Source organism: Henckelia pumila, chromosome 2 (genome assembly GCF_033568475.1).
Source record: "Henckelia pumila isolate YLH828 chromosome 2, ASM3356847v2, whole genome shotgun sequence".
NCBI lineage: Eukaryota > Viridiplantae > Streptophyta > Magnoliopsida > Lamiales > Gesneriaceae > Henckelia > Henckelia pumila.
In genome coordinates this window covers 181,038,781-181,063,405 of record NC_133121.1, presented here as the reverse complement: position 1 = coordinate 181,063,405, position 24,625 = coordinate 181,038,781, and the positions used below count along the sequence as shown (strand labels likewise).

Sequence of the window (24,625 nt, the reverse complement as noted above, 5' to 3'; positions counted from 1 at the left end):
GTTTTCTAGAAAAGATTATGGAAAATTTGGGCTTCTATCAAATTTGGATACAGAAAGTGATGGGATGTGTTCGAACTATTAAGTACTCTCTCTCCCTTAATGGTGAACTCGTTGGAGAAGTCTTTCCGGGTCAAGGCACCAGGCAAGGTGGCCCTCTTTCTCCTTATTTGTTTGTTTTATGTGCTCAGGGCTTGGCGTCCCTCTTGACCTCCTATGAACATCGTAGTTTATTTAAGGGGGTGCACATAGCAAACACTTGTCCTTCGATCTCTCACTTGTTATTTACAGATGATAGTCTCATACTCTTTAGGGCGACGACTGAAGATTGTTTGGGTGTTCATCAGTGCCTCACATTGTATGAAAGGGCTTCGGGACAACTTATAAAATTTTAAAAATATTCGCTATCTTTTAGTCCCAACACACCTGCTGAGAGGGCCATTGAGAGGGAGTGTTCGAATTTTTGGTGGGGCTCAAATGAAAGGAAAAATCGTATGCATTGGAAATCATGGAGTTCATTGTGTCAGCCAAAATTTTTGGGTGGTCTGGGATTCCGGGATTTAGATTCTTTCAATAGAGCCCCTTTGGCAAAACAAATTTGGCGGATTATAGCTAAACCGGAGTCTCTTGTTTCTCGTGTCCTAAAAGCGAGATATTTTAAATATCAAGACTCTAAATCCCGGAATCCCAGAACATTATGAATGCATATTTGGGACATAATCCCTCTTTTATATGGCATTCACTTTTGTGGAGCCGAAATCTGTTGAGACTTGGGATTGGATGGAGAGTGAGTAAGGGGTCCAAAATTGTAATTTCTGGTGATTCCTGGATGCCAGGGGCGAAGACCAATTTGCCACATGGATGGACTGCATAACTATGATACAGTGGGTGAGCTATTGATTAATGGAACTTGGAATGGCCCTCTTGTGCGTCAACTTTTCTTTCCATTCTCAGCCCAAGAAATATTGACAACCCCAATATCGAACTCAATGAGGGAAGATTGTAGATATTGGATTTTTTTATCCAAAAGGCAAATATTCAGTCAAAGATGGTTACAAAGTGGACATGGGATTTTTTTGATACTCCAGCACATTGTTCTGAGGATCATTCCATAAGCTGGTGAAAACATTTGTGGTCTCTTTCAATCCCTCTTAAGGCCTAAATTTTTTGGTGGAAAACATTACAAGAGATTCTTCCGATCGGGGCTAATTTACAAAGGCATCACGTTCCAGTCTCGGGAGATTGCAGATTCTGTCAATTTGTGAGTGATTCCACTTGCCATGCACTTTTTTGGTGTTCTGTGATGAAGCCTTGTTGGAAGGATACAATCTTCAAACCATTGCTCAAACAGGTAAGACATTTAGGAATAATTGATGTTTTCAGATGGATGAAGAAGGAGTTGTGTACTAAAGACTTCGAGCTCTTCGTTATGAGAACATGGGCTATCTGGCAGGAAAGAATGCGTATAAGCCACGGTAAAAATTTGAACAATTCAAGGATGGATGTTGATTGGAGTGATTCTTTGCTTAATGAATTCCAGACATCTCGTGAATCCTTGAAGATCACCTGTACAGATCGGATTTTAAATTCACAAGTCAAATGGGTAAGGCCGAGGTTTAATCAACTGAGGCTGGATGTTGATTCTGCATTTCAGGAGCAAGATAATAGATAATCAGTTGGAGGAGTGTTGCGAGACCACGAAGGACAGGTTTTGTTGGCATTCGGATCTCAGATACAGAAGCCCCATTCGGTTATCTTTGGAGAGTTGATATCTATTAAGGAGGGATTGCTCTTGGTGCGTGAAAAAGGTTTTGAAATTCATGAGGTCTATTCGGATTCGCTTCTGGTGGTGCAAGCAATCGCCAATCCAAAAGAGAATTTTAGTTACATTGGTACTCTTGCAACAGATGTGAAGCAACACTTGGTTTCTCGAAAAAATATCAAGCTTCATCACTGTAGGAGTTCGGCAAATATGATAGCTTATACGCTTGCTTCTTTTGCTTTTTCCCACCTTCTCGTTTGTTTGGGAGTCTGGGATGTTCTCTCTTTGGCTAGTAAATCTCGTAATTGAAGTCTTAAATCTTTCTGAATAAAATAAAATTACAAGTTTTACTATCAAAAATATCTCAGTTACTTTTCATCTATTTTATCTCAAACACAACTTGACTAATGTATATGCTAATTATTTTTTAGAACTTGAGCAAATAATTGATCAAAACAATAACAAGTTATCAATCGATAAGACATTGTACTTCATATGATTAAATTAATATTTTTTTAAAAGAAATGATTAAATTAACTGTAAATTAGCTATCAGTCCCTAAACCCAAACATAAATTTATTTTCAGTCTCTTGTCAGAAAAAATATTTTTTAAACTCCCTGGGCCCACATAAATATTTTGGATGAAATTCGGTACAAAACGTTGAAAATATGGTATAAATACCAATGTTTTTATAATCGGACCGGTGATCGAACTAGTTTACCTTGAAAAAACGGTTCAACCGGTCGGTCGAACCGGAAAACCGGTTATATAATATAATATAATTAATAATATATTTTAAATTTTAAAACCTAAAAGATGTATATAAATAGACAAAAAAAATATATTTATCTTAGTTTTAAAAATAAATAACGATATAAATATATTCAAAATATTAATTATAGTTATATATAATTTTAAACGTAAATAAATAAATTAAAAAAACTCTAATAATAGTAAAATAATATTTTTAAGGATGTACAAATTTCAATTAATCATGTATATATATAATAAAATATTAAATTAAAGTTTTAAAAAAAAATTTAAAACTTTTTTTAAAAAAAAAAGAAAAAAATTCGAAATTCCGGTTTAACCTGTTCTTGGCCAGTTCTTAGCCGGTTTGACCGTTTTGACCGGTTCTTGACCGATTCTGAACGGTCCAACCGGTCAAGCGGTTATTTGGGGTATTTCGGACCGAACCAGTGACCGGTTCCCGATCGAACCGACAGGTCCGGTCCGGTTTTGAAAACACTGACGAATACATGATATTTGAGTATCAACTTTTTCAAATCTGGTACAAATATATGATTTTTGAGTACTCAAATATGTAAATAAATATTGATATTAATGACACATTGTCTTCTTTGGAGGAAAATCGGTACAAAATTTCAGAAATACGGTACTAATATATGATATTTGAGTATCAAATGTGTCAAATTTGGTACAAATATATGATTTTTGAGTAATAAGAAAATATTGATATAATGACACATTTATATTATTTGTATGGAAATCAGTACAAAACATTGAAAATATGGTATTAATATATGATTTTTGAGTACCAAATGTGTTAGATCTGATACAAATTTGTGATTTTTGAGCATTCAAACATATGTTGCAAGTTCTTATTTAATAAAGATGTTCAGGTTTTATATTCAAAATCTTATTTTTTATACCCGATCTTGAATAATTAGTTCTTGATATCATGTATTCGTACCATATTTTTAATATTTTATACCGACTTTCTATGATTTTTGAGTATTCAAACATATGTTGCAAGTTCATATTAATAAAAATGTTCAGGTTTTATATTCAAAATCTTATTTTTTATACCCGATCTTGAACAATTAGTGCTCGAATATCATGTATTCGTGCCATATTTTTAATATTTTGTATCGATTTTTATCCGAGAAAAAGATGTGGGCTCAAGGAGTTTAAACAAATTTTTTTTGACAAGAAACTAAACATGTATATGTGTTTGGGTTCAGGAACTGAATGCTAATTTACCCTTAAATTAATCCCACTATATGAGTACATATTTCAATTTGTTTTATTCGATAGGAAGCTAATAATAAAGGGCATATTAAATTTTAAATATAATATTATTAGAGTGATGCGACATGTACAACAAAATTTGTATACCAAATCTTACAACACAAAAAATTCAACACAAAAATTTAATTTATCAAAATCTCAAAATACATTAAATACAAAATCTCGCGGTAAAATAACAAAATCTTACGATATTATTATTATAAATATCGTTATACATGATATTTGTTGTACCTCTGACATTTTTCATATTATTATTATTTTGTTTTTTTATTAAAAAAAAAACAAGAAAACATAAACAAACAAATCCGGTGATTTGGAATCCCTAATTTCTTGATTAGTGTCACCGTCATCTCTTCTTCTCCATTGCGCCACTCTTCTCTGTGTTCTTCAATCTTTTCTCTCCGCGAATTCATGCTTCCCAAGTGAATTTCAGAGCTTCAAGTTCAAGATTTGGATCTCTGTAAAGCACGGAACGAAGAAGCGATATCGGCGGAAGACATTGTAGGAGGCGCGCCGCCCAGTGGTCCCGTTCGGAGACGCCGGAAAAAATGGCCATATCTTCTTGTGAAATGAGCTTGAATCCTGTTTTCAGCCCCACTTCAACCACAAGATTATCCAAATCTCCGTCTCATCTTCCATCTTGCTTGAGATTCAGTGTATCTGCCTCAGTTCAGCCGTCCTCCAATTCCAAATCTGTAGCAATCGGTGTGGTAGAGCCCAAACCTGTGTTCACTTCCGTCAAATCTTTCGCCCCCGCTACCGTAGCTAACCTGGGTCCGGGCTTCGACTTTCTGGGCTGCGCCGTAGATGGGATCGGAGACTACGTCAACCTTCGAGTGGACCCGGATGTTCGTCCTGGTGAGGTTTTCATTTCTGAGATCTCCGGAGCTGGGTCGAAGCTCAGCAAGAATCCGTTGTGGAATTGCGCTGGTATCGCTGCCATTGCTGTCATGAAGATGCTGAAAGTTCGATCGGTTGGCGTCTCCCTCTCCCTGGAGAAGGGTCTACCCCTCGGCAGTGGTCTAGGCTCCAGCGCAGCAAGTGCAGCAGCAGCTGCAGTAGCCGTTAACGAGCTTTTCGGAGGGCCGCTGTCTCAATCAGAGCTCGTTATCGCCGGGCTTGAGTCTGAGGCGAAGGTCTCCGGCTACCATGCTGACAATATAGCTCCTTCAATCATGGGAGGTTTCGTTTTGATTAGAAGCTATGATCCTCTTGAACTAATGCAGTTGAAGCTCCCTCAAGAAAGCAAACTATTCTTTGTGTTAGTAAATCCGGAATTTGAAGCTCCCACGAAAAAAATGAGAGCTGTATTGCCACAAGAAATCACAATGTCGCACCATGTGTGGAATTCTAGCCAGGCGGGGGCATTGGTTGCATCTGTTTTGCAAGGAGACTTGAAAGGATTGGGCAGGGCATTGTCATCGGATAAGATAGTCGAGCCGAGGAGGGCTCCATTGATTCCGGGAATGGAGGCAGTAAAGAAAGCTGCAATCGCTGCCGGGGCGTTTGGGTGTACAATAAGTGGTGCGGGGCCGACTGCCGTCGCCGTGACGGACGACGAAGAGAGGGGTAGGGAAATCGGGGAGAGAATGGTTGATGCCTTCATGAAAGAAGGTAACTTGAAGGCTTTAGCTATGGTGAAACAACTTGATCAAATTGGAGCTAGGCTTGTAAGCAGTGTTCCTATATAATGTAATTTCATTAGCGTTTTTCCAGTTTCTGATGACTTGTGCAATTGATTAGAATTTTTGACTATTTGGTGAGCTTTTGATTCCTCTGGAGAGAAAACTCCAGTCTTTGGTAGGCTTTCTAGTCAGTTATGTGGCATCTTGGCCATTTCTTATTTAGGGGACCTCAGGATCATAATAATAATCTTCAAGACTCTCCATTTTGCTACATTGATAAGGAATTTCTACACAGTAGAGTACTTATCTCAATGCGATATCGGCTTTTGCTGCACTCTGGCGGTTGTTTTATTCTCATTTTTACTTCTTGGATAGTTTTGCAGTAACATGGGTTGGTGAAAGTGGAGTCCGTTTTATGTTATGGGTGCTTCTCAAAAGAATTAACTAGCTAAGAAACACGAATATCCTCATTGGTTTTGTGATGTGTGTTTTTCACCATCTCTCGAGGTGGGGATTGAAAAAATAGCTTGTTTCCTGATATGCAAAGTCAAGTTTATGTACATGGCCAAGTACTTATTACTTCTTGGGTTGTAATTGCTATCTTCTTAGGTTCATCTACTATAGCTGTTCGGAACCCACGAACCATTCCGGCCAAGGGTCAGAAATTCTTGGAATATGACATCAAAACCTGTGTTATTTTTATATAGGGTTAATGTATACATTTTAGCTCTTGTGACAAGAACATAGTGGTTCTAGGTTTCCTTGTGCTGTTTCTGGACAATGTCACTGATATAGGGTATGCCTACAATGTGTAGAAGCATTTGCCCTCATTGTGGTGCATGGCTGTCTTTGTGGCAAAACGATCAACATGGGATGTTTTAACTACTTTACAGTTGCACCTTTACTATCAGCCATAATATGGTATCAGAAGCACAGTCTTGCAGTATAGAGCTGGGGCGGGTGATGATTTATAAACAGACGTTCTCCCTGAAGCACATGGCCATTCATCTTCCAGTCAGTGCTTGGCACATTTGAAGGTATCATGGTTCATTTTCGATCAATATACTGCATGAACATTTGCGTGAACACCGGTTTGACCCGGGGTGGGGTTGTGTGGAATTATTTCATATTCCCAATCTTATGGCTTATTATTGGTATCTTGGTGAACTTCAGCATTAAAAAAATTGTTTCCAACAACTTGGCTTCCATTTAAATTTACTGGTACACGATGAGACTACAAATTTTCCACCTGATAGAAATGAAATTGGCTCTCAAATTCCCGGCTCAATGTGCCTATTTATATAAGGCGTTTTAGGGAAGAAATAGATATCTTGTGAAACAGTTTGTATCTATAAGGCGTTTTAGGGAAGAAATAGATATCTTGTGAAACAGTTTGTATCCGTGAGACGGGTTGACATGATCCATATCCACAGTAAAAGGTAATATTTTTTACATAAAAAACAATATTTTAATTAGTTGAGTTGAATCGGATACACGTATTACAAAATTGACTTGTTAGATAGTCTAATACGAGTTTATGTGTTGAGTAGGTTTCTTATGAGATCGTTTCACGGTCATGGATATATATAAACGTGAGACTAGTCTATCTGATTCATATCTTAAGGAAAAAGTAATATTTTTCTTGAGTTGGTTCATGAAATTGACGTGTGAGACGTCGCTCATAGAAATTTTTGTGTTCATTTTGAATAAAAATTGTTTGTTTTTGTTTTCATTTACTTTATCAATATGTCGTGGCTCCTAAGATTGAATAGCTCGCATAGTTTACCAAAGGTCTCTCTTTCATATCGAAATACTTGCCTGAGGAGTTGATATTTGAGGAGTTGATATTTGGGATACTGAAGTTGAGAATTTTGTTTTAAGGAGACATGGACGTGATTTGTGCAAGGAAAAACCGTTCTATAAATAGAATTGTACCTCCATTCATAGCTTTTTAAAAAGAAGAAATAATGCTTCGGATTTTCTAAACAAGGTTCTAGTAATTGCAAGGCAATAAGGTTGTGATCAAGCTTTAAATTTTTAAAATTTTAAGTAGATTTAACATGAGAAGAATGTGAAAGATATTTTAAAACTTTATTAATTTTTTTTTCTGTACTAACTCAAGATATAAAAACAACGGATAATGCTAGAGTCGAGTTTTAAGGTATTTTGGCAAGCTCATCACATGACGTCCCATAAGCTTGACGGCATAACTTGAGATTTTATTCTCTTACAAAATGTCCGGTAGACAGTCTCATAGATCACATTTGTGAGACGGATATTTTATTTTGGGTCAGTCATAAAAAAAAATTATTTATTTATGTTAAATATGAACATGGTTACCTGTCTCATAACAAAGATTCGTGATCGTAAGACCTACTCTAATACTTTTGGGTATCGCTTGGTTTGAATGATGGGATAAACGAAATATGGATAAATGAAGAGATTAAAAATTGAAATATAAGGATAAATAGTACAGTGTGATAAATTTTTTGGTGTTTGGTATGATTTTAATACGACGAATTAATTTTGTATGTTGAATACAAATGACGAAAATACCCTCGAATATAATAATAATATAAAATAATTTAATTATTAGAATAATGAAAAATGTTAATGATTAAATAATAGATTTGTATAATAATCTATTATTTAAAATAAAATGTAAAATAATAATAAGATGATAATGTTAATAATAATATTGATATTACCTGTCAATAATAATAATAATAATAATAATAATAATAATAATAATAATATTGATATTAAAATTAATATTTTATTTATTAATTTTAATTTTTTTTTTACTCTACAATTTTTTTCTTACACTCATGATGTTTTTTATTAGTAATTGAAATAAAATAATTATAATTATAATTATAATTACTTATTATTCTTATTACTATCGTGTTTAGACATTAATTACGAAAAGTTATTTTTATTATTATATAATCATCATTCTTATATTAATATTATTAAATTTTTTCATATTATTCCATTTAATATATCTTATTACTTCATTTTTATATTGGTTATTAATTTTTTAAATTTTTTTGGTATAATTCAATAATAATATTTTTATTATTGTTGTTGCTATTAATAACAATATTTGGAAAAAATATAAAAAATTAAAATAGTGAACAGTGTAATTCGGCAACCGGGTTAACGATTCTAATAATTTTATTATATTTTCAAAATGAGTAGATTTATATTTTATTAGATCAAATTTTATTTATTAAGATTGAATTTTTCGATTCATCAAAAAATTTCATTTCATTTTCCTCCTCCAGCACTATATTATCAACGGAGAAAAAGTTTGATTTCTTTTTCAAATTTCAAATGTAAGGGGTATAAAAGTAAAATTCTATGTTATCATTGAATTTGTAAAAATAATACCACGGTCATGAAAAGATTAATTGTCTCTCTCTTTGTGTGCACAGTGCAGGCTTTCAACGAGCCAATGGAAAATTTTTGAATCGTGAAAACTCCAATTAAACAGGACAACAGATAATAATTAGCTAATCTGATATTTATCACCCCTACCAAACTTACCCTTTGTGCAAGTTCAAAGTGGATTTTATCTTGATTATCATTTTTGTAAAAAAAAAAATTATTATTTTATATTAAAATTTTACCGAATAAGCATTCATATTTATAATTGTTAATAATGTCCGATAAATATTGGGCCGGCGAACCTTTAATAGCAGAGTTGGATAGGGTCAACGCGCACGCCATCCCAACGACCAGAAATTATGACAGAGGTTTGGCCACATGGGCCTAAACTTAAGTGGGCCGCTTCCTTAGTACAATGGAAATGGCCCACTTAAGCCATGGGCCTTCATGATCACCCATGACCCCATCCAGGTATGTTAACCAGAAGATAGTGCACATACTCCCATTTTATACTTCTGCCCGCTGTCTCGGCTTTTGCTCTCTTTCCAGTGTGGGATTCGGAAAAGGAAACTACGGCTAACTATTTTTTTTTTTAATTTTAATTTAATTATTTTTTACAAAAATTTTTAAATGTTGTAAAACCGAAGCTATCACGTTTTTTTTAAGCGTTTCCAAAAACACCATCTAATAGTTTTAATATTATAAAATATATAGTAGTAGCAATATTCTGAAAGTTGTTTAAATACTAGATGAGGGGTCAAGCCTAATGATATTTGTGAAACCCAAAACCTTGGCCTCCAAGTTATTTAATTATGAAAAAACTCTCTCAATCATGAAAATTGTGCTCTTACCTTTTTCCCAAGATTTAATGGTTGAAATTTTGGGTTACTAAATCAACTTATATTTTGCAATTAAGCGAGAGATAAACCTACAAATTTTCCTTCCCTAATTTTCGAAATCAAAGCATATTTTGTTCCTTTTTTTGGCTGATTTTAGCCTCTTATTTAAGTGCCAAAAAGCCGAATCCTTCATCTCCATATTTTCGAAAGAGAGCTAGCAAACTAAACCAAGACTTCTGCTCAATTTTCTTTCTTGTTTCCGAGAACACCAAGGTTGTAGTTGTCAGAAGAGGAATCATTGCACTTCCACTCCATAATTGTTGCATCGAGCTAGTGGGGTATGTATAGATTTGTCACTTTCTTCCTCAAAAATTAAAAAGGGTTAGGCTAGTGATTAAGTCTCCTTAATCTAATTTTTTTAGATTTCGAAGACCAAGTGTAGCAATTAGGCTGCCCATAAATTCTGAAGAAATCAAGAAAGAATTTTCGAAAGTTCTCATCTGATTTTCGAGAATTTCTTTTAACAGTTGGTTCAAGCTTCGTTTATTTGAGATATTGATTTTGGAACTCATCAACGGTAAGTGGACTTTTATATGTATATTTCTTGTTGTGGTTTTAAAAATATTTATTGATGAGTCATGGTATTTGGTTTTCGAAATTCGTTCGAGCATGTGTATTTTATTCGTGTAATGTTGGTTCATGTTTTGTCATGTATGTTGTCAAGCACTGTTATGATTCGAATGGATATGATAATGATATGACCCTTATACGATGGGATTGTAACCGTTGTATGACCTCACTCCATAGAGGATTAACATATTGGACATGGCCTCGCTCCTTAGAGGATTAACATATAGGAGATAGTAAATCATGGAAAGGAGATGAATTTCAGTGCTTATGTTCATATGTTGAAAGCTTGTGTATCATGATGATGTTATGGCCGATGGCCCAAGTATTGAGTTATGTTTATGTTTATGTTTATGTTCATGATGTGTTGTGTTCCTATGATTATGCATATATTTGTTACATGTCTCGAACGACCCCCACTTGCTGAGTGTTTTCCAAAACGCTCACCCCCTTACCTTTTTCCCCTCCCAGATGATGAAGATGATGATGTAGAAGTTCGTGAACAAGATATGTTTTGGGGATGGTGATAGATGATCAATAAGACTAAATTTTGTTATTTTTATTATTGGGATTTTCACATTAATATTTTGTTATTAAGTTTTTAGACGCTTCCGCATTTGTTTCGTTATTTTGGATTTATCGAGTTGTAAAGACAATGTTTTGGAGTTTATTTATGATAATAAACTGGTTTGGTTTATACTGTACTACGAGACTGGTTGTTTTATAATTTGTGTGAATTTGAAACAACGTCGGTGGCACGTCTCGATCTCGGGGCGTGACATTAAAGTGGTATCAGAGACGCCAGGTTCATAAATCCGGATGGGATTTCGTATCGAAAAAATTTGACGTTGTCAAATTTCGACCCAAGCCTAGTTTATCCTAACCCGAAACAAACCTGTTAGTCAAACTCATACTTTGTATGAACAGTTACGCTTTTAGCCCAAATTCGATCGTTTGAGCCCTCGAATTCGCATTTTTGCTATTTTTGGAAATATCGATATTGCCTATAACTTTTTGTGGGAAGCTCGGAATTCGATTCCATCGATTGTTTCATACTCCTTATGATCAGTAGTTTCAATCCTAGGAAAAATCTCAAAAAATTTCCATTTTTGTAAAATTTGCCCGAAAATTTCGCTTGATATCAATACTGCCTGAGTAACCTATGATAAATTGTTTCATCAATTTAAATTCTGATCTTAATTCGTTATTCTTCATTTTTGGAAGATGACTATCCCTCGCACTAGAGCTACTACCTAGATTAGTTCTTTTATTCAGCATTGTTTTGATTTTTATTCAGCATGGTTTTGATATCTTGGTATTTTTGAGACTTAGCTTGTTTTGTTTCGTTCACCTTCATGACATTTTGGGAATCAATAAAATAACTTTTATTCCTTTGGAGTATTTATTGATTCATTTATTCCGCTATTTCCTTTCTTCTTTCGACAAACTCTTAGAACTCCCTTACTGTAGGAAATAGCCGGAGAACCCCCAAGAACACGCAACAATAATCGTGGGGATAATGCGAATCCACCTCCAGGAATCAGTCTTAGCAGAGAAGACCTTGCGGCTATCGCAGCAATAGTGGCGACGACCCTCCAAGGGATGGGAAATACAAATGGCAACGGCATGGCAATCCGCCACCTCCTCCACCTGCTCAGAATGGAGTCAAATTCCATTATGAATCGCTCCGTAAGAACCGAACTGAAATGTGTAAGGGAGATGCTGACCCAGAGGTGGGAAGAAATTGGATGAAGAAGATGGAAAACCAACTGCGTTTACTTGAAGTCCCTGAAGCACTTAAAGTGGAGGTGACAATTCCTTTTCTGGAGGACAAAGCAAGGAAATGGTGGGAAGCAGTTTCACCTGCTATGCTAGTCGCGGGACCAGTCACATGGCAACAGTTCAGTATTGCATTTTTGAAGCAGTACTTCCCAGCGGAGGTTCGAATGTAGAAGCTGAGCGACTTCGAAAATCTCATGCAATCTTCAGATATGACAGTGGTGGAGTACACCTCCAAGTTCAATGAGCTCGGGTCTTACGCCCCAACTATTATGGAAGATGATGAGCTGAAGTTGCACCGGTTCAAGAAGGGGTTGAGCAGTCGAATCCAGTCGGCATTAGCAGTTTATCAGCCTGCCAACTTTGCAGACTTGATGGGAGCAGCCATCTGAGCTGAATCGGATATCAAGCGTCGAGAAAATAACTTCAACAACAAACGACCTCTCTTTGGCCAATCTTCTTCTAACGGGCATGTGTCCAAGCGTCCAAACCATTCTGGTGAATTATCCAAGGACACTCTTTCTGCTCCAAATCATCCACACATCAAGCTATGCCCCACCTGCCACCTCCGACATGAAGGGGAATGTCGTCGGAACAATGGCGCCTGTTTCAACTGTGGAAAAATGGGACACCGAATTGCTCAATGTCCCGAACTCATGAAGTCAAAGACAGGACCAAATGCTAGTACTACTACTCAAGGCCAACCAAAGAAAAATAAACCCAATGCTCGTGTCTATGCCATTACTCAAGAAGAAGCAGACGGTGCAAACAAAGTCGTGACAGGTACCATTCTAATCAACAATGTGTCTATATATGTGTCATTTGATTTTGGTGCCACACATTCGTTTACATCTAAGAGGTTCGTAAGAAGTTAGGGCTTATTCCTGAGAAATTCTGAACTATTTAGAGTAGCGACCCTAAGAGCAAGTTAACCCAAGTTTCGAGGACGAAACTCTTCTTAAGGAGGGAGGAATGTGAAACCCAAAACCTTGGCCTCCAAGTTATTTAATTATGGAAAAACTCTCTCAATCATGAAAATTGGCTCTTACCTTTTCCCCAAGATTTGATGGTTGAAATTTTGGGTTACTAAATCAACTTATATTTTACAATTAAGCAAGAGAGAAACCTACAGATTTTCCTTCCCTAATTTTCGAAATCAAAGCATATTTTGTTCCTTTTTTTTGGCTGATTTTAGCCTCTTATTTAAGTGCCAAAAAGCCGTATCCTTCATCTCCATATTTTCGAAAGAGAGCTAGCAAACTAAACCAAGACTTCTGCCCAATTTTCTTTCTTGTTTCCGAGAACACCAAGGTTGTAGTTGTCAGAAGAGGAATCATTGCACTTCCACTTCATAATTGTTGCATCGAGCTAGTGGGGTATGTATAGATTTGTCACTTTCTTCCTCAAAAATTAAAAAGGGTTAGGCTAGTGATTAAGTCTCCTTAATCTGATTTTTTTAGATTTCGAAGACCAAGTGTAGCAATTAGGCTGCCCATAAATTCTGGAGAAATCAAGGAAGAATTTTTGAAAGTTCTCATCTGATTTTCGAGAATTTCTTTTAACAGTTGGTTCAAGCTTCGTTTATTTGAGATATTGATTTTGGAACTCATCAACGGTAAGTGGGCTTTTATATGTATATTTCTTGTTTTGGTTTTAAAAATATTTATTGATGAGTCATGGTATTTGGTTTTTGAAATTCGTTCGAGCATGTGTATTTTATTCGTGTAATGTTGGTTCATGTTTTGTCATGTATGTTGTCAAACACTATTATGATTCGAATGGATATGGTAATGATATGACCCTTATACGGTGGGATTGTAACCGTTGTATGGTCTCACTCCATAGAGGATTAACATATTGGACATGGCCTCGCTCCTTAGAGGATTAACATATAGGAGACAGTAAATCATGGAAAGGAGATGAATTTCAGTGCTTATGTTCATGTGTTGAAAGCTTGTGTATCATGATGATATTATGGCCGATGGCCCAAGTATTGAGTTATGTTTATGTTTATGTTCATGATGTGTTGTGTTCCTATGATTATGCATATATTTGTTACATGTCTCGAATGACCCCCACTTGCTGAGTGTTTCCCAAAACGCTCACCCCCTTACCTTTTTCCCCTCCCAGATGATGAAGATGATGATGTAGAGGTTCGTGAACAAGATATGTTTTGGGGATGGTGATAGATGATCAATAAGACTAAATTTTGTTATTTTTATTATTGGGATTTTCACATTAATATTTTTTTATTAAGTTTTTAGACGCTTCTGCATTTGTTTCGTTATTTTGGATTTATCGAGTTGTAAAGACAATGTTTTGGAGTTTATTTATGATAATAGACTAGTTTGGTTTATACTGTACTACGAGGCTGATTGTTTTATAATTTGTGTGAATTTGAAACAACGTCGGTGGCACGTCTCGGTCTCAGGGCGTGACAATATTTGTACCCACTGCACGTTACTGGGTTGTTAGCTTATTGTGTTTATATTTTATTTTGGAAATTTTAAGTTTTGTGAGATTATTGGAGACAATTCTTTAAATTTCCTCAAATTGAGTAGGTGTCTAATGAGATGGTCTTATGGATCTATTTTCGTAAAACGAGTCGACACGATCTATATTTACAGTAAAAATTAACACTTTAAACATTAAAAATAATACGTTTTCATGAGTCGGATCGAATATTTATCTCACAATTTGACCCGCCCTACCAGACCATTCTATGAGATTCTTTGTGTATTATCATATCTATTGACACACAACTCATGTCCTCGTTACAGTATCTCTTATGATATCTAATACCTTCAAGCAAAGAGAATCTTATAAAAACCACATTTGATATTTTTAAGTGACTTTGAAAACTAACCCTAAAGACTAGGAAGATGGAAAAAATCATAGTGGACTGTTTTGTAGTTTTCACATTAAAATTCTCACAACTTCCCCTATTTTCCTCCCTGTTTTTCCTTATTTGTTTTTTTTTTACTTCAATTAATTTCTTACAACTTACTTAACAATTAAAACATAACGTAAACTAACTTTGAATAGTTTATTTTCAGATTTGATGGCTTAAGACTATGACATTAGAACAAGGAAGAAAGCCAAGCAATCAACTTTGAGCAAGAGAAGCAATATTATATATTTTGATATGCCGACGTATGGTTCATCAGACACCAAATATCTTTAGTATGAGATGAGGTCTCGAGTTCGAGATCCTATTACGACAATCTCATACCCCAACTCAAAAAAAAACTTTGAGCAAAAGCAATGCATTAGCAGCAACATATATATCAGTCATAATTAAATAAGCTTTTATCAAATTGAGTTTCAAATAATTCACGAGCCACTTGATTAATTTTCATTTTTGTCTAGAATGAGAGACTAAATAAATTTTTTTTTTATTTAGACTAAGACTAAATAAAATTATCCCAATTAGTCTGAGAACTTTACAATACAGGGAGTAAAGCAATATAACGAGAACTTGACGGGTGAAAATGCTAAATTCCAATTCCCAATTGACCCTTTCGTTAATTTTCTCTTTCCATATTGCCAATTCAATCGGCGTCGTTCGAGACCTGGCGCAACGATGCATCCTCTGATCTGAGTCAACTCGCTCGTATCATCGTTGCGAATCCAATCCCCCTGAATCTCTGTAAGTATATACAATCATTGCGGTGATTTCATTTTACTTTTATTGGTTTGGGGATGAATTGATTTACTTTGTTCGATCCATCAATTTTTCGATTTTTTTGGTCCATTGAGCAGAGCTGTCGGAGGAAAATGAGCGAGATTTATGAAGGATATGAGAGGCAGTATTGTGAGCTATCCGCGAATTTGTCGAGGAAATGTAACGCTGCCGCTGCTCATCCCGATGGAGGTACTTAATTTTGTAGTCTTTGAATTTTTTGATTTAGACCTTAATCTGATCGTTTGATTGTAGCCAGTTGAGTAAATTATTTTTTGTTTTATTTTTTAAATAATATTTAGTTGGTTTGCTAATTTTTAGCCTTGGATCTGTTTCATGTTGATATTTGTGTTAGAATTTGGTTGGTTAATGTTCATTCGTTCGAGGAAATCTTTGCTGCTCTTCGCTTATGCCGAGTAGTCGGAGTGATCTAAGATCGAATGATCTTGTTTATAACTTGAAATTTACTTGTAACTCATGGTTTTCAAGCAGTGTAAAGGTCACAGCCGTAAAGTATAAAATTTATGTTAGGCTGCCTTCAACGAGCTGAAACTTTTGGGAGAAATGTTTTTTAACATGTTATTGGAGTAAGGTCACAGTCTTAAAGCATCTACTGTGCAAAATCACGTATATTTCCCTTGGTCTTGGGTCCATATTGATAACCCTTTCCTTATGTTCCATGAGTTCAAATATTTGGGATATGTGGTTTCCAACACTTGTTCAGTCTGACAATATAGAAATTTCTAGTAAGCTACATGGGAATTTGAACATTATATTTTATCTTGATTGGTTATCTTATTGGATGTGATTGGAACATGGTAGTCTGTGAACAAAATGATGAATATTGTGAAAATTGGATTGATTGGGGTCTGGAATTGATCCTTTAATTGTCCTCAAAGCTCACCTCAATCTTTGATTACTATGCACATAATATGATTTTGGCTGGTAGATATTATTATTGCTGCTTATTGGTAAATTTATTGATTGAAATTAGAAAAAGTGGGCTGAGTAATAGGCCAATAGTGATGTAGGCATTAATTCGAGGCAGGTAACTTAATGTATGTTGTGGAGTTACTAGACCTTGTATTTTTGAAAAATTATATATATATATATATATATATATATATATATACACATAAAAGAAAAATGAAGAGGATAATGGTTGACGTCTAGAAAGTTTACTTTTCATAGAAATATGTGTAATGCAGTCCGTGTGGGCTAATTTATAACTATGTTGGCATTTAAAATTTCTGTTTTGTCGGTTGCTAAAAGTTGTTGACTGGCAATGCTAGGTAACTTTTTTTGAATTTTTTTTATTTTTTCTGGTTTGTGGAGAATGGTAAAGGCTTTACTGTAATCTGCAGAGAAAAAGAAACAGGAGGTTGCTGAACTCCATGCTGGATTGGATGATGCCGATGTTCTGGTTATACTCAATCTTCGGAGTTTTCCAGTTTGCTGCAAATATTTGGTTTTTTTTAGTAACAGTTTTATTTAGTTATTTTATAGGCTCATACGTTTGTTTTACCAGATTCGAAAAATGGATCTTGAGGCCCGAAGTTTGCAGCCAAGCTTGAAAGCTTCACTACTTGCTAAGCTCAGGGAATATAAAGCTGATCTGAATAAGCTGAAAAGGGAAGTGAAGAAATTGACATTGCTTAATTCTAATCAGCCTTCTAATGAAGATTTAGAATCTGGAATGGCTGGTGCACACACGGTATGCATATTTCATGTGCCCTCTATCTGTCTAGATCTTTCGTTGATTGTTTTCATCAGTCTCAGTAGCTATTCCATTGGTCACTTGGGATTCACTCTATCAAGAATAACAAAATTTTAACAGGCTTCTGCAAATCAAAGAGACAGATTGGCAATGACAACTGAGAGGCTAAACCAATCAACTGACAGATTAACCGAGAGTCGGAGAGCTGCGCTGGAGACCGAACAGCTTGGCGTGTCAATCCTTGAAGATTTGCATCAGCAACGTGAAACTCTTTTACACTCTCACAAGAAGGCATGTTACACACACCATTTTGATAATTTCTTGTACAATTATCAAGCTTCTCTTTTGTGGATCAACGATTCATTCTGATCCTTCTGCGCAGAACATCTTCAAATTAACCTTGTTTCTTCGATCTCTTTTTCGTATCCAGGAGATGGTAGTTCTAATTGGTTTCTTTCCATCTGCAGCTTTCCGATGTAGATAGTGCAATCGACAAGAGCAAAAAGGTGTTGACTTCCATGTCTAGAAGGATCAGCCGGAATAAGTGGATTGTTGGCTCCATAATTGCTGCCCTTATCTTTGCAATACTCATTGTCCTGTACTTTAAAATTTTTCATTGATGCGTGACAAGTTTCTGCTGGGCGTGTATCTAACACTCTCCATTAAGCAATTTCAACCCGAAATCGGGCCTGATTCGTGTGAAGACATGCTACTTCTTAGTCATACAGAGTGCTATGTATTGCTTATTGCTTCTTCTGGCTTTTATGCTTTGCAATTACAGCCAAATCCCAAACCTGAATTCCTGTGTGTTTGGTATCATAAAATTGGATGGAATTCGGTGGGATTTGAAGTTGCATGGAAAGATGGTCACTTGAACTCATAAAATTTCAAAATTTTGTAATTTGCACATAATTTTTTTTAAAAAAAAAGTTAATTAGAAGCCAAAAAACTTGAAAATTTGCAATCCTGACGTCTGGCCGAAAAATTATAATCAGCAGTTTATATAAGTTGAAGTTTTATTATCGTAAAATAAATTTGTTATTATTATTATTGCAAATCTATAATCTTTCCCAGCACTACACAAAGAATATGTCTCTTAAACATCATTTTTTTTTACCAAAATTGTTATGTGATATAAATGTTACACTTTTGTTTTATTTGTTTATTTTTTTTATATTTCGATATTTCAAATTACAGTTTAGTCTTTCGATAATTTTTACAATTATGATATTATTTTTATTTGAATATAAATCAAATTAATTACAAAAATATTATACAAGTACGCAACACATACATCAATACACTTAGTATGTATAAATAATCCATCTGACAGAAGTAAAAAAGGACAACTTTTTTTTAAAAAAAATGACCCCTATATGACAATATATTACACTTATTTTTTTTTTCGTTTTTTCTATTTCAACATTTCAAATTGCACTTTAGAGTTTTGGCAATTTTTAAATTTATTGTTGGATCATAAATATCAATTCAAAATGACATTATGACTATTTACAAATATGATATGATCCCTATTTGAATATAAATAATATTAATTAGAAAAAATTGTACGAACACACAACACATACATGGTACACTAATATATATAATTGATTGTAAACAAAGTCATTAAATAATAAATATGCGTAAGAAGAAGTGAATGTAAACACAATAAATCACTCAATAATCCGTAAAATTTCCTCCCATATATTATATTTTCTAAAATATCGCAGCCCCACAATTTACTACCGACGTGTGAATTACCTACGAATATAATGCATAAAGTGAGATCACATGTCAAATAAATAATCAAACTGAAAATTACTTTCCTTTTTTTTTTTGTGACAAAAGTGAAAATTACTTGACCCAAACTAAAAGGATGATTCTGACATGTATCACATTTTTTTTCAATGAATCTCACATACGAAAGTACTGAGATATTGATTTTACGTAGCATGAAATTTCGCCATTTGGAAACAGGAAAAAAAAATTGATGGGCTTATAATGAGCTATATAATAGCACAAAATAAAGTTTCAAAGCATCAAGGTTCCAAATGAAACCGTAAAACGTACGAGTTAAATACATAGCCAAAATCAATAACTAGGATAAATTGTCTTCCAAAATAGACTACTATTATTTGCAAATGCTTAAAAAACATCATTAAAAAAAAATCTTCAATCAATTTTTTTTTTAACATAGTGTTTGCAACCTCTAAAAATAAGTGATTATGGATATTCTCTTAATAAATTTATTAGAAAATCTCCATAATCACTTATTTTTAGAGGTTGCAAACACTACCTAAATGTTTACAAAATATTACCTCTCTCTTCCACTTCTAGCGTCCGACGTGCCGCGGGCCGTCGGGGCATCGCGACAAACTTTCATGCTCAAGAGCATATAAGGTGTAACAAAATTAGCAAAGCAACCAAAAATCTATGGTTAAGAATCAATGAAAAGAACCCTTCAACCACACATTTATTTTCCAATACACAAACATTTTCTAACACGAAAATTGTGTAACAAGAAACAGCAGCTTGTCTTTCCTTTTCAAAACATAGGCCACCACCCCCCCACCCGGACCCAGCCAGCTTCTAAGGAACACGTACAAATTTCTGGAAAAATTTCGCGAAAACGAGTCCTACTTTAAAATAATATAGCAATCCGAGTTAAAATCCTGAGTCCGCCGGAGCCCACGAAGTTGAGCAAAGCAATTATGCCAATGCAACAGTTGCCTTATCTTTTTCTTCAAGTGAGAGATGTTGGTTGTTGGAGGATGTTATTGCTTAGTATATTGTACCAAGCTAACGTCTCATTTTGCTTTATACGTACTCTTCCTAGGAATATATTCTCGTACTTAATATGATTAAAGTACTATAATGTCTGGTTTATACGCAATAAACCAATTTTAGTCCTGCATATACATTGTATTTTCTTAGAAACTGGATTTTCTTTCGATTTTTTCGTGTACCGTTTTGTGAGTTTAGAGTAGAAATCTGTAATTTCAAGAAAAATGGTGTGATAAATTCATTTTTTTCGTTGAGAAAATCAGTTGAAACAATGTCTTTGATTGGTTTGGTCTCTGCTTGGAACAAGCGTAGGAGAAGCAAGTCTGAAGATCAGATCAATCCTTGTATGTTTCAGTTCCCGGTTTTCGAATAAGTTTTCATATGTTGATACAAGATTTTGATCTTGGTTTGGAATAATTTGCAGGGATTTACAAGCCACTGGAATACTGGAAAAATGAATGTGGGAATCCGCCGGCGAAAAGGCGCAACGCTTCATCTGTTTTTACACTCAGAGAAATGGCAGAGGCTACTTGTTCTTACAGCGATGAAAATTTTCTTGGAAAGGGTGGATTTGGTCGAGTATACAAAGGAACACTGCGTTCTGGAGAGGTATGTTCATAATTCGAGCGCGAATTTCTTGTTCCCTTCGGTGTTAAATTCTTGCCTTGAATGGATGATGAACTACTTTGTTGATCTACAAGGTTGTGGCAATCAAGAAAATGGAGCTGCCGCGGTTCAAAGAGGCGGAAGGGGAGCGAGAATTCCGGGTGGAAGTTGATATCTTGAGCAGATTAGACCATCCAAATCTTGTGACATTGATAGGGTATTGTGCAGATGGGAAGCATAGGTTCCTTGTTTATGAATATATGAACAAAGGGAACCTGCAAGATCACTTGAATGGTTTGTCTTCTACTTTTCGTTTTTTCGAACATGTTGTTTCTAAAATGGCGTATTATGGCACACGCGATGAATATTCAGACAGTAAAATTGTAGATGTGGGATTTTAGGGATAGGAGAAGTGAAGATGGATTGGTCTGCGAGGTTGAAAGTGGCTATTGGAGCTGCTAGAGGACTTGCATACCTGCATTCGAGTTCTGCCGTTGGGATTCCTATTGTACACAGAGACTTCAAATCTACCAACATTCTTCTTGACAGTAACTATGAAGCAAAGGTAAGAATATGTGATTTACAAGCCTGTCTAGGGGCGAATCGACGAACTTATTTTCATTTGAAGGGTCGACTACCCCCGTTCATCGGCAGTTCAATCCACTCTAAAGTATAAAAGTAAAAGGTTAATATTGTGTTTGTTTTGTGCAGATATCAGATTTTGGGTTAGCAAAGCTGATGCCAGAGGGCCAAGAAACATGTGTGACGGCTAGTGTGCTCGGTACTTTCGGCTATTTTGATCCAGAGTATACATTGGTATGGATATGCTATCCAGAAAATAAGGTCACTTCTATCAATTTATGTTGCAAGAACATGAAAAGTGCCAAGATTTTCAAGTGATCAACTCCAAGATCAAAATTTTTACTTTATTTTTTTAATGAAGAATCTTATAGATTTTTGGGTTTCCTATACCTAACTTGGAGTTCATTGCTGACTTAAAAAACAGTGTATTCTTGATTTTTTCCGTAATTCATTTCTTTGGATGGGAATTAGAAACTAAGAATAGATGTTTAATTCTAACTTTAATGGACTAAATGGCAAGAGGGACTGAGTTACGGATGTGTATACACCTTGGAAACAGACAGGAAAACTTACTTTACAAAGTGATGTATACGCGTTTGGAGTCGTTCTACTCGAGCTTTTGACAGGAAGGAGGGCAGTAGACCTGAATCAAGGACCAAGTGATCAAAACTTAGTAGTACAGGTACTTGGGAAACACATGACTCTCCAAGGATAAATTTAGAAATGTTCAGAAACCAGTTGAAATTATTACAAGCAGTACAAATTACAATTCATGTACTTGAAACTTTCACAGGTTAGACGCATTTTGAATGACAAGAAGAAGCTGAAGAAGGTGATTGATCAGGAAATGGAACGGAGATCATACACAATGGAGTCGATAGCCATGTTTGCGAATCTAGCATCAAGATGTGTCCGATCAGACAGTAGAGAACGACCCTCGATGTCAGAATGTGTAAAGGAACTTCAAGTTATTAGGTACACTAATTCTAAAGGACTTGGGATGGCCATGCATACACTTAGAATGATATAAAAATTGTCCTGTTCAAACAGTATGTGGCACAGTACATAGTCATTAGCCTCTGATTCTTGAATTCATATTACAGTGCCAAAGCCAATAAAGATTAGCGAATCACACATGCCAGATATGATTGTAATATTTCAGTAAGTGTTCAGGAGAAAAATGTCTGTATATTTATAGAGAATGGAATATTTAATTTTAATGCTCTATGGCTTCAGTACCAGTGAACACTAGTTAAGTGTATGACATAACAGACCCCATTTTTTCTCTCTTGTATTCACCTTCCAAATCCAATCAAGCAGTGTTAACATGTAACATGTTCCACCGGGGGCGAAATTGAGACAAGTACATACAAATTTTGAATCTTTTTTAGTTTGGAGAAAACGATATGACTTCCTCCGCTAGCCACCGATAGGCCTCGTCTTGATCACATCTAACAATATTTCATTCCATGTGTCAATTGCCCCAGGCAAACACCAATGTACACAATCATTCTGCACGTGTTCAGTTACTCCATTAGCAAATGGGAAAGGGTTCATGTAAGGTCCAGGATGCCCATCTGGCCTTAACAAAGTCAACTTGCTAATATCCAAAGCCTCAAATATAACATTACTTCCATGTTCTTTAGCCTTTAGTTTTGCTCCTTTCACTTCCTCCAACCCGATTCTCCTCATATCCGCATTCATCCCTTCAAGAACTACCTCATTTTCGCCGAAAGGTCGAATCTTGGGGCAAGCCCCAAATTTATCCCATTCCCCTTCAAAATGGTGGGGTGAAAATGTCACCAAAAACACATGAATGGGATTTCTTTGAAGCCCTTTTCTCCTCTTGATCACTTCTTTGAATGTTGTGTTCAATGCCTTACCGAAAACATCATAGATCTCAATCTCAGAATAATTCTTACAGTAGTGGCAACCTAGTACTGAATCACCATAGTAGTAGACTGCAGAATGTAAATACCAATGTCCAATAGATAAAACAAGCATATCTATATGGTCTAAATCTGCTGCCCACCTCTGGTCCAAGGAATCCAAGAAAAGGGTGTTGAAGTTCTTTTCTGTGTTTTTCTCAATCCCTTTCACCAGAAAGGGTGACCAGTATATTGAGATGTTGATTCTTTGATCTGGCAAGTTCCACTTTCTGAACTTGTTTTCCTCCCCATCTGTATAGAAAAGTTGGGGCTTTGCAGCGGTGGAGACCATACAGAGGAGTGACTCCAGTTGGTTCCTAGCAATGGAGTCTCCCACAAAGGCTATGTGTTTGTTCTCGAGGAGTTTAAGGAAAGTCTTGGGGTCAAATGTTGGGAGTTTGCATTGTCTTGGCTTCCACTTCCAATGGAGATAATCCTTGTCTGGCCTGCCAAAAAGCATGCAGTTTTGGCCATACTTGATTGTTTCACATGTGGTGCCATTGTACAAAGGGTCCAATTTGTTTGGTACCCATCTCCCATTAGTGTAGTCACATAACTCTTGAAATGTGCCTTTTTTGGCCAAAGCTTCTGCAAGAAAGCAACATAAAATCGTACATCAAGCTAGCATCAACAACAAAAAAAATATAGATTCTTGAAAATCCCACTGTAATTTCACAAAGTTGAGAATCAATTACAAAAAAGATAAAGGAAAACGGCATACCTCGTGAAGGTGGAGAAAACAGAGAATATGGTGAAAAAGAAAAGGGATAAATGTACAAATGGATGAAGGCTAATGGGGTGATGCCATAAACAACATAGGGCAAAAATCTCTTCAAGAAGTGAGGCATTTGTTCTTTGAACGGATTGATATTATTTGACGATCCCATTTCATCAAAATTTGTCCCCTTTATTGCGCGATGTGGATTTTCATTTTATCAGGAGTGCAGCCATGTTGTTTTGTTTTGATACGAGGAAGATGAAAGATCAAGAGGCAAAAATGATGATCGTGCAAAGAAGAAACAATGGATGCTTCAATGATTAAAACAAAAACAAAAAAATAGTTTTTTTGTTCAAATTACTAAATTTACGTAAATATCGTTGAATTATAAATTATTCCCACGTTAAAGAATGTGTGAAAATTTGGAAATTAATGCAAATCAGTGGATGATTAGTCCAAGACTCAAAGTAACCTCAAGAATCCAATTATATTTGGTGGGAAATCATATTAAATGTTGCAGTCATTGCAGCTGTATT

The 24,625-nt window shown here is 35.4% G+C and overlaps 5 protein-coding genes and 1 non-coding gene across 11 annotated transcripts; 4 read left to right on the top strand and 2 right to left on the bottom strand.

The window, feature by feature from the left end:
• Positions 1 to 4,147: 4,147 nt before the first annotated feature.
• On the top strand, positions 4,148 to 14,219 carry LOC140882167 (homoserine kinase). Of its 6 annotated transcripts, none has more exons than XM_073287974.1 (3): positions 4,148 to 5,482; positions 6,253 to 6,474; positions 14,203 to 14,219. In XM_073287974.1, the coding sequence occupies exons 1-2, from the start codon at positions 4,361 to 4,363 to the stop codon at positions 6,352 to 6,354; spliced, it is 1,224 nt and encodes a 407-aa protein (XP_073144075.1). In that variant the 5' UTR covers positions 4,148 to 4,360; the 3' UTR covers positions 6,355 to 6,474; positions 14,203 to 14,219. The 6 variants fall into 6 exon arrangements, with proteins under 6 accessions (XP_073144075.1, XP_073144076.1, XP_073144078.1 ...); XM_073287975.1 differs by lacking the exon at positions 14,203 to 14,219 and adding an exon at positions 10,765 to 10,897 and having other exon boundaries at positions 4,148 to 5,426; XM_073287977.1 differs by lacking the exon at positions 14,203 to 14,219 and having other exon boundaries at positions 6,331 to 6,741.
• On the bottom strand, positions 9,148 to 9,306 carry LOC140885644 (U1 spliceosomal RNA). Its single transcript, XR_012151063.1, has one exon. It is a non-coding gene; the product is annotated as a U1 spliceosomal RNA (small nuclear RNA).
• Positions 12,000 to 12,464, top strand: LOC140879098 (uncharacterized). Its single transcript, XM_073282745.1, has 2 exons — positions 12,000 to 12,198; positions 12,283 to 12,464. The coding sequence occupies exons 1-2, from the start codon at positions 12,000 to 12,002 to the stop codon at positions 12,462 to 12,464; spliced, it is 381 nt and encodes a 126-aa protein (XP_073138846.1).
• A 1,346-nt stretch (positions 14,220 to 15,565) lies between the features above and the next one.
• On the top strand, positions 15,566 to 18,217 carry LOC140882357 (vesicle transport v-SNARE 12). Its single transcript, XM_073288313.1, has 6 exons — positions 15,566 to 15,721; positions 15,835 to 15,946; positions 17,119 to 17,177; positions 17,283 to 17,468; positions 17,592 to 17,762; positions 17,939 to 18,217. Exons 2-6 carry the CDS (start codon positions 15,850 to 15,852, stop codon positions 18,089 to 18,091), a joined length of 666 nt encoding a protein of 221 aa, XP_073144414.1. The 5' UTR covers positions 15,566 to 15,721; positions 15,835 to 15,849; the 3' UTR covers positions 18,092 to 18,217.
• Positions 18,218 to 20,118: 1,901 nt separating this feature from the next.
• Positions 20,119 to 22,497, top strand: LOC140882660 (probable serine/threonine-protein kinase PBL28). Its single transcript, XM_073288791.1, has 7 exons — positions 20,119 to 20,599; positions 20,680 to 20,864; positions 20,957 to 21,155; positions 21,263 to 21,426; positions 21,573 to 21,677; positions 22,003 to 22,125; positions 22,237 to 22,497. The coding sequence occupies exons 1-7, from the start codon at positions 20,527 to 20,529 to the stop codon at positions 22,471 to 22,473; spliced, it is 1,086 nt and encodes a 361-aa protein (XP_073144892.1). The 5' UTR covers positions 20,119 to 20,526; the 3' UTR covers positions 22,474 to 22,497.
• A 365-nt stretch (positions 22,498 to 22,862) lies between these two features.
• On the bottom strand, positions 22,863 to 24,422 carry LOC140882659 (xyloglucan O-acetyltransferase 1). The gene is made up of 2 exons (XM_073288790.1): positions 24,093 to 24,422; positions 22,863 to 23,959 (listed from the first exon to the last, which is right to left on the bottom strand). Exons 1-2 carry the CDS (start codon positions 24,256 to 24,258, stop codon positions 22,863 to 22,865), a joined length of 1,263 nt encoding a protein of 420 aa, XP_073144891.1. The 5' UTR covers positions 24,259 to 24,422.
• Between the last annotated feature and the right edge of the window lie 203 nt (positions 24,423 to 24,625).